Source organism: Thamnophis sirtalis, unplaced genomic scaffold (genome assembly GCF_051295495.1).
Source record: "Thamnophis sirtalis isolate CommonGarterSnake01/CBP01778 unplaced genomic scaffold, rThaSir2_p1.2 scaffold_7, whole genome shotgun sequence".
In the NCBI taxonomy this organism is placed as follows: Eukaryota; Metazoa; Chordata; class Lepidosauria; order Squamata; family Natricidae; genus Thamnophis; species Thamnophis sirtalis.
This window is the reverse complement of record NW_028261387.1, coordinates 39,278,136-39,288,043: the sequence shown is the minus strand read 5'-3', so window position 1 is coordinate 39,288,043 and position 9,908 is coordinate 39,278,136. Positions and strand designations below refer to the sequence as shown.

The 9,908-nt window shown below is 36.6% G+C and overlaps 1 protein-coding gene across 2 annotated transcripts; it reads left to right on the top strand.

Annotated features, from left to right (window-relative positions):
* Positions 1-932: 932 nt before the first annotated feature.
* DYNLT4 (dynein light chain Tctex-type 4) lies at positions 933-9,814 on the top strand. 2 transcript variants are annotated; one of them, XM_014061924.2, is made up of 2 exons: positions 933-1,380; positions 6,064-9,814. In XM_014061924.2, exon 2 carries the CDS (start codon positions 6,128-6,130, stop codon positions 6,782-6,784), a length of 657 nt encoding a protein of 218 aa, XP_013917399.1. In that variant the 5' UTR covers positions 933-1,380; positions 6,064-6,127; the 3' UTR covers positions 6,785-9,814. The 2 variants fall into 2 exon arrangements, with proteins under 2 accessions (XP_013917399.1, XP_087575881.1); XM_087719755.1 differs by lacking the exon at positions 933-1,380 and adding an exon at positions 3,725-4,020.
* Positions 9,815-9,908: the final 94 nt, after the last annotated feature.

Here is a 9,908-nt window from a genome sequence, read left to right as displayed (position 1 = left end):
CTCGGGGGAGAGCCTTTTCTGTTGCTGCTCCAGCTCTGTGGAACGAGTTACCAACAGAGATCCGGATCCTCCCCACCCTTGCAGCCTTCCAAAAAGCCACCAAAACCTGGCTGTTCTGGCAGGCCTGGGGTTGCTGACTCAAATCAGGTCAACCCCCAATTAAACTGGATGTATGTTGTGTTTTTAAAATGTTTGTATTGTTTTATGTTCTCCCCCTGTATATTATTTTATTTTATTTGTACTTGTAAGCCGCCCTGAGTCCCCCCCACCCCCGGATTGGGCGGCATATAAACCCATTAAAAAATAATAAAATAAAATAAAAATAAAAATAATCATTTTTGTTGCTCTTCTCTGCACTCGTTTTAGAATCTCAATGTCTTTTTTATATTGTAGTGACCAAAACTGGATATAATACTTCTAATGTGTTCTTACCTAGGCATTATAAATTGATACTAACACTTCACGTGTTCTTGATTCTAACCCTTTTATCTTGATACTATCCTTCTCTTTATGTTGTACCCTTCTTTTAAGATTTCACATGAATAAAATCTGCAAATGTTAAACTGGACTTTATTTAAACAGTGTTTATTGAATAAATTGCAATTGATCTATACATTTTACTAAGCCATAAACCATTGTTTACAGACTACACAGGTTGGGTTTGTGAAAATTCTAAATCAAATTTAATCAAACCACATTTTGGCTCAGCATATTATATAATCCAGCCCTTACAGTGATATGCAAAGGAGAAAACTGGATCTGAAACGTCTACATTGAAATTGCTCTGATTTTATCAAATGATCTTGATATACCATTTCTCTAAATGCATAATAGCTGCAAAGAGTTAAAAGAGAATGATATACCTGGAGAAACCTGATGTCACATAGCAACAAAAATGTTTCACTATAAAATAAACACATAATTTTTTGAATCGTTCTTTCCTAGGATAGGAGGTCTCCAAATACGGTATGCAAAAGGTAGCCAAACAAATGTGTGTCAGAAATAAAATAAGGCTTTCAGCAGAGAAATGCATAAATGAGTTTCAGCTAAACAGATTAGGAAACTGGTGGCTAAGTGGGGATATATTCAAGGCAGTAAATTGTTAGAGAAGGAGGAGTGGTTATATGGGGCCAGAAAGACAGGTCATTAAAATTAATAGAATTAGGATGAACCAGAATAAAAAGTAAATGTTTGAGTGAATGGAAAGGTGATTGTGAAAATGCAGAAAAATCAGCATAAAAATATTTTGACATCCAAATGGAGGAGTTGAAACTGGATTTAAAAATGCAAGAAAAGGCAGTCTGGAATGGATCAACTCTGTTAACAAGCAGTAACGAAGACTATTTTACAACTCAGGACAACTCAGAAAGCAACATTAAGGTAAGGTAGTGGCATATATAAGAAATATATAAAATTATGTTTCTAAAATTTTTGCCAGAAAATGTTTCTCATCAATTTTCAGTAAATTGTAGCTGTACATAAATAATAAGCTTCTAAGCAAGTCCTGGTACTGAAAACAACTGGCAGGATCATACATAAGCCTTGGAATGTAGTTTCAATCTGTCCTGTAGAAGGAGTGACAGAACCTGGAGGCAAAGTCAAAACAGGAATCAGACTAGAATCTCTACATACCCACGAATGGACTATGTCCAATTTCTCTTTAATTTTGTTTACCTTATCTAGCACCAAAACAGTACAAACCATTACTTGAGTTCAGTGGTGAGATTCAACATTTTTACTACCGGTTCTGTGGGCGTGGCTTGGTGGACATGGCATAGCTTGGTGGGTGTGGCAGGGGAAGGATACTGTAAAATCCCCATTCCCTCCCCACTCCAGGGGAAGGTTACTGCAAAATCCCCATTTCCTCCTGATCAGCTGGAACTCAGGAGGCAGAGAATAGATGGGGGCGGGGCCAGTCAGAGCTGGTATTTACCGGTTCTCCAAACTACTCAAAATTTCTGCTACTTGTTTTCCAGAACTGGTCAGAACCTGCTGAATACTACCTCTGGTTGAGTTGATTCCTATGCAAAGGCCTAAGCAATAAATCAGTTTAATTGGAACCCCATATGTGGTCCTGATCTTTCATGCCTGACATCTCCATACTTTAAGGCTCCTGCAACTTCAAGCATTACCCAAAATTGGTTGGTAAAACTGGAAACTGCAGCCCCAAAATTGCTGCAAAGTACTCTTTAGATAAATTCCACTATTTTTCCTAAGCTTTTTGCATTTTGACTTTTGTTACAAATTTTATAAAAGTATATCAATCATTTTAAAATAATCGGCTTCCGGGGAGGGATTGCCGTCGTCGGCAGCTTAACGGAGCTGCCCCCAGATTCCTGGTTCGTTATCTATTTAATATCTATTAGATATCTCTTTTTTCAGGCAAGAAAAAAGCAGAGAGCGATTCAGTCGGTAAGAGTCTTCTTTGAAGTTCGCAGGGGTTTTTTTTGGCTGCGAACGGAGGGGGAGAGCCAGCCAAGGCTGAGTCATTTACTCCGGCCAGGAAATCTCAGCTGTTTTTTTTACAGCACAAGGCAAGAAACCCCCCCCTTGGACAATTTTTGTAACTATGTTATTGAAATTAATACAGGCAGAGACCGAACTTGAGAACTTTATTTTTATTTTTGTTTTTTTTCCTACCAAAAATCCCAGTTTCAATGTGATAAAAAAATCCCTTTGTGTAATTGGTTCTAAGATGGCGATCTTGTAGCTTTCGCATTTGTATATTTTTAGCTTCCTGGCACAGCCGACAGAGAGAAAGATCAAAGGTATTGCCTGATAGCATTCTCCGACTAATTAACACTGTTTCCTTGAAGATCTACCAAGAATTTCTTTTTCTTTCTCTTATCAATTCTTAAAAGCTGTTAAGCCTCCTTGTCAATATAGAGATATTTTAAACACAGATGAATATGAACTGTTACATTACAATGCTAATTTTTTGAGACGTGCTTTGTTACAACGCTCTTTTTTGAAATCTTTTGAAAAACCTCTATGAATAAATAAAGGGGGGACTCAACACTTTCTTCTCTTGCAAGTTACATAACGGGCCAGCAGAGTTCGAGTAATTCTTGACTAATTGTCTGAAATAATGGCACCAAAATCAAAGTCGGGGAGACGTCCTTTTAGCAATACACCTCATGCATTTGGCATGAAGTCACAGCCTTTACCTTCTACGCCCCCTACTGGAGATTTGCTAACGAAAGAATTTCTTTTTGAGACACTTAGAGAATTCAGAGAGGAATCATTTTAAAATAATCTATTAAGCTTGTAAACTAATTGGGTTCATCTGAAAAGAATACTATGAGTAAAACTCACTGAATAGTTAAAGCTGCAGTATCAAAATACATCCCTTCTAGTTTATAAAACTGGAAAATCCATTTAAACTAAGGATACATTTCACAAACCTGTGGCCATATTTTGATTTTTTTTAAAATAATCAGTTAAGAGGACGCCTATATAAGGACATGTGCACATTAAATCTGGTTTGGCTCATCAACATTCTGCAGCTATGAAAATACTGCTTCAAGTTCAGAAGACAAACTTCTGAACTTCTGAAGTAAAATAAGCAACTCCGGGGAAGCCTGCCAAAAGGGGACTCTAGCTTGAACTAGTCCTTAAAGAGTCACTTGTCCAGATCCAGATCCTTTTACTGGAACTCAGAAGCCATCAAGATGCAGAGAGGTATTAATGTTCCTTTTCATGCACACCAGTCTGTACAAAAATATTGTACATGATACTGTCTCCATGGGGATCACGCATTTCAGATGGCAGGTTGCCCAGCCCTACTGCAGCCCTTTGGATGGCTTTCCCATTGAACTGTCACTTTAAAGAGCCAATGATTTACCATGGCCAAGGGAGAAACTTATTAAGACAGGGTAGTAAGGGCTGCAGCAGGTTTGTGCAACAAGCCCAAGCAAGCTTTAACAAGATAACAGTATTAAAAGCCTTTGCAATCTGCTTAGGTCTTAGATCCAGGAAAGCTCACCTGCCAGGAAGCCTACTAGCCTGTATTGTTTCCAGGTATGTTTCTTATTATTTTAGTATATACACTGCCTTTTTATCCATAGGGTACTCAGGATGGTTAGCAGCCAAAAATACAATATAAATAATTAAATCACAGGAAACAGCTAGAATAAGATGATGCTTGCATACCATACTAACCTATGATTAGCTGAATCATAGTTCCATTATGTACGGTACTAAGCTGACAACTTGAATTCCTGTGACAGACTAACAAATTAACATTGTGTATGTTTACACAGCATATTGAGCTGCAAACTGGTCAACCTTCTTTTAGCCCTACATAGACCTGACAATAGTTTTCCCCCGAGGGAAGGAAGAAGGGACCCAAACTCAGCTTTCCATAGTTTCAGAATAATGCAAAAGAATGACTTCTCTTGGGGTGCTTGGAAAAACACGCCTCGGAAAACAAGAGGATACTATCACCCAGCTATTCTGTTACTGATTTTCTTGCGTGCTATGGAATTCATCTACTGTGTGCCTGTATGATCAATGAATCTTAATGCATTATCATCAAGGAAGTTTTAATCATTCCATTGTTGATTATTGATTGAAACAACAGTCATATAGATTGCTTGCAATTTTTTCCACCCATCCAAAGACTGTTTAAAAACAGAGAAAGAGAAAGCATGCTTGGCTACAAAAGGCAGGTTAGTGATTCCAAGCTAAAATGGGTAGATAAATAAGGAACAGAGAAGGTATTTGAAAATTTTTCTACTAAAATATCTAGAGTGGAAAATAATCCTTTATTGTTATTTATCATTTCCAATTATTGAATATAAAAGCATTGAGGATAATTTAAAAATACATCAATTTGCATTAGGTGATCAAGATAATATTCCCTAATTGCAAAAAAAATAGTAATTCATAGTATCAACAGAATTTATTTAAATTATTAATCCATTCTATCTACAAGAAAACAGAATATTTAAAATATATATGCCAGTATTATTATGAATATTAGTCTTTAGAATAATTTAAAATTGAATTTTAAAGAATATTGGCAACATTAAGACTTTACTAATTTCTATATGGCAATGATGGTTATTGCTACAAGAGTGATGATGCATTCTTGATTTCTTTTATTTGGTTTTTATTTGGTTTTTATCAACCAAATTGAACAAAAAATAAATAAAGGAAGCTCATCAAATATTTGGCTGTTATTCTTTTCTCACTGGCTTTATGATTTTAGCAATACCTTTTTATTCCAGGCTTGTTTTATTTTTTAATCATAAACATTCTTCAGATAGCATTTGGAGTCACAGGGATTGTCCATATAGACGCTTAGAACCTGCAATACAATGAGGACAGAGATATAGAACAGAGAGGCTGAAAGGAGAAAATAAGAAAGAGGCAGTGAGGGGCTAAAATGAGAGGTAAATCTAGTCCTTGAAATCAATGTAAATACATGATTGTAGGCAATTGAAGAGCAACATTATTGGGCTAGGAAAAGTAGTATTTAAATATGGAAATCATACTCTTTGGGGGGTATATTTTTTTGAAAAATGAAATAATATAAATCTAACCCTATTCTAATTTGATAGATAGATGATAGATAGGTAGACAGGTAGATAGATAGATGGAGATGATAATGATAGGCATGCATGCAGGCAGGCAGGCAATAGAGAATTAGAACACCAAGAATTACCAAGATAGTATAAAGGGACATACATATGAACAAATCAGTATATTACATAATTTCATTTTGAAATGTAAATTTTATATATGAAAATAAAGTCAAGATTTTGGGAAGCATATTTGCTTTATCTGGCGCTCTTTTCAAAATATTCAGTCCAGTGGAGTTGGGTGACTAATAATAAATATATAAATAAATCTAATAATAGGAGAAGATGTAACAATAATCCCTTCAGTTTTATTAATGGACATATCTTATAGCAAAAAAAAAATCCACAAAAGAAGTTACTACATCTAATATAATTAATAATATATATTGATGCCTACATATACAAAGAAGAATGGGTGCTGGGAAAATAGGTTCCAGCAAGGAATTATTTGTAACTTTGTGACTCTTTTCTTTTCTAGGATTTTACTGCTGATGTATGGTAGATTGGCCTCTGGTAAATCCCAGAAAACATTCAATTAGGCAATGGCTTCAGAAGACAGTGATTCCACCCATCCAAAGAGAGGATCACTACCTCTCCACCAGAGCTCCCAGCCTACAGATATGGCACCCAGACCATTACTGCCTTTGCAGAGTATTGAAGGAAAAGCTCCCTTCCCACCATCCCGGAGAAGCTCCATTATGAGCATCCTTAATGCCCCGTTTTTGAGTAGAAGAAATTCATTGGCTGCTGGAGGAAGGCGCCTTTCTATTGGACCCTGGATGCATTGTGGGCGAGTGAGTTTTTCTGGGCTACCGCTCTTTGAACCCATTCAGGAGATACACTATGAGAACACCTATAAGACCCAGCCAGATAAAGATTGCAGATTTAATTCCTCGCACACACAGCAGATTCTTGAGTCCGTTCTGGCCAGCTTCTTCAGTGATGTCAAATATAATCCTGCAAATAGTGGGCAGTTGGTCCAAAACTTGTCAGACCTTGTCAGGAGCAGGGTCAAAGATCTAACCCCACCACGCTACAAACTTGTGTGTAATGTCTTTCTGGGCCAGTTGGCCAACCAAGGGTTGCACATTGCTAGTCGGTCCCTCTGGGATGTGGCGAATGATAGCTTTGCTTCAGCCACTTACACAAATTCATCGCTTTTTGCTGTAGTCACAGTTCATGGATTATATTATGAATGAATAAGGCTTCTAAAGATTAACTTCCTTCTCTCCTAATTTTATCTTGCTAGAGATTAAGATCGGTCAGAACTGGGGATGTATCTGGACATAGTTTAAAGTAAGAATATTTATATGTGCTAAAATCATAGAGCAGCAAAGGATAAAACTAGGAAATCTGCCCCAGTGGGAACTAGTGGTCAACATATCTTCTTAAGGATTCTTTTGTTCTATTGGCAGATAGAATTGTTTGGTTCTACAGTATTACTTACGCCTTTGCTTGTACAAAAGATTATGTAACTTTCTTTTTGGGAAGAAAAATAAACCCATTGCTCTTCCTTGAAGAAAGAGGATATTTCAAAAGCAGATTATGCTAAAGGTGCCCATAATATGGCTGTAGAAGTATTTGCTGGGTTTGAGACATATATTGCAAGTGAAAGACCAAAATATCAAAAGCCTCTGCATGCGCCAAGACTTTTAAAAACCTTGAGAAGGTTTGAGACATGGAAGCACACTTTCTTCTCACTGCATTTTATGTCAATGTAATATTTTCCATTGAGGTCAAAAATCTAATACTGTAAACACCAGTGTGGGGAATCCCAAACACATTCTTGACTTAACTCTTGAAAAGGTATATTTTAACTGATTAGCTTTACTGCTTTGAATTAAAAAGTACAATATATCCAAATATTAATAATAATGGGAGTTATGCTTTAACACATTGGATGAACACTAATTTAGGGAAAGCTATGGATCAAAACAAGGCTCAGTGGCTAAGACACTGAGCTTGTTGATCAGAAAGGTCGGCAGTTCAGTGATTCGAATTCCTAGCGCTATGTAACAGAGTGAGCTCCCGTTACTTGTCCCAGCTTCTGCCAACCTAGCAGTTTGAAAGCATGTAAAAATGCAAGTAGAAAAATAGGGACCTTTGGTGGGAAGATAACAGCGTTCCATGTACCTTCAGCATTTAGTCATGCCAGCCACATGACCACAGAGACATCTGACAATGATGGCTCTTCGGCTTTAAAACAGAGATGTTTTCTCCCTAGAGTCAGGAACAACTAACGCCTCTGTGCGAGGGGATATGAATATGAATTTGTCATCTCTGTCAATTTTGCTAAATGGGGGTAATGATATCCAAAGTATTAGCACCTATCAACTAGAAATAAACATGCTGAATGTAATGCTGAAGATGTTATATATGGATTACCCTATATAAAATTACTTCACCCCACCTGATAGACTAGTGAAAGAAGCTCTTGAAAATAGAAAACAGGTAAAATAAAAGAGATAGTGGAAATAGAATACCAACAGTAGCCAATGTAACCTTGTCTTTGGCTATAGTAATTGCAGGTATATACCCAATCCTGTTCTAGTACTGGGAAGGGATTTTAGTTACCAAGGAATGTTACCAAAAATGGAAGTAAGATTCTGCCTTGCCACTGTACTGCTTTCCATTCTAACTGATGGCACATTTTAATCTCTAAGTCTATAAGGGCTAAGACCACTTTACCATAAAAAAACACATCCCTTTTTCATCTCAGACCTTATATAGACCAGTTCATGCTATCAACTTGCCCTTGGCATAATTTCCTATGAAAGGCTCACCATGGTCTCTTATCTTTTAACTATAATTAAATTTTTAAAGTAATTAAACTTAATTAAACCTGTTTATTTTCACAGAACTTAAACACCTACAATTGTTTAAAGTATCTTTGCTATTGCTAGAAGTTTTTTTAATTCTCCGTTGATAGAATAGTTTACATTGCATATTAGAATGTAGGTTACTGTGCGCATTTTGTCATGCGTTACGTCAAACACACAACTGAGTGATAAATACTGATAAAAATATTAACATTCTACATTAAAGCCAGAACCCATCAGATATTCTAGGTCTATAATATCTGCCTTCTGAGTTGCAAAGTATCAAGTGTATAAAAAACTATTCTGGTTATTCATAAAGATACCCAAATAGTTCCACTCTACTCAGATAACAGTAAAGAATAAGAGATTAGGAAACGGTATAAGTATCTCAAAGTATCTTTCAAATATCTGAAAGGTTGGACATCAGGTTTTCAGTGTTGGAGGTGTAAAAATGTGGTTTCATTAACCCATGGGATAGGGCCATGTGTTCATTTGAAAATGGAAAAGCTTATTGGGCACGAAGCCAGCTGGCTGACCTTGGGCCAGTCACATTCTCTGATGTAGGAAGGAGGCAGTGTCAAAACCACTTCTCTAAAACTTGCCAAAAAAATTTCAGGGACTTGTCCAGGTAGTCTGAATGTTGCACATGATTGAACAAAAAAGGGGAAAAAATAATGTACGCTTGTAGGCTTGAATGGAAAATCTTCATGATAAAGATGTTATTGTGATGTTGTACTAAGCTTTAGAATCTGTTCATCAGGAATTATGATTGTACCAAGAATGGAAGGTGACTAAAAGAATCATATTGAGAAAGTGGAAACATTATTTCAGATATTGAGTGGTTGTCAGAAATGAATAAACAGAATGAGCTGGAAGGGACCTTGGAGGTCTTCTAGCCCAGCCCCCTGCTCAAGGAGAACCTATACCATTTCAGATAATTGACTGTCTAGTCTCTTAGAACATCCATGATGGCACACCCACGATTTCTAAAGGCAAGCTGTTCCACTGATTGTCCTCACTGATAGGAAGTTTCTCCTTAATTCCAGGTTGATTTTCTCTTTAATTAGTTTTCAACCAGTGTTTCTTGTCCTGCCCTCTGGTGCTTTGGAGAATATTTTGACCCCAAAATATGTGATCTGTTTTAGAAAATGTAGAATTTCCTACCAATCAAAAGATGCAGCTGTGTGTGTTTCCATGGCAGAGATTTTGATATAGTTCACAATAACATATTGTATTGATTATATTAGTGTTAGTAAATCAGTGCCTATTGATCAGTGTTAAATGTAAGAATTTTTCCTTTTCATAATTGCCTTCTTTGAGCTTGCTTCTTGCTTTAAAGTGTGAAGATCATTTTGTTAAATGCGTATGTAAAGAATGTTAAATAAAAATTATTCAGAAAGGGGACAAGAATCTCCAGTGTGTTTACATAACAGGGCAAGAGCCTAATAATAAAGTAATTGATCACCTAAATTCCTCACATGACACGTTGCCAGACAAACTCAAG

Excerpts from the sequence above, each read along its gene's own strand:
- DYNLT4 (XM_014061924.2), top strand. The coding sequence starts at position 6,128 with ATGGCTTCAGAAGACAGTGATTCCACCCATCCAAAGAGAGGATCACTA.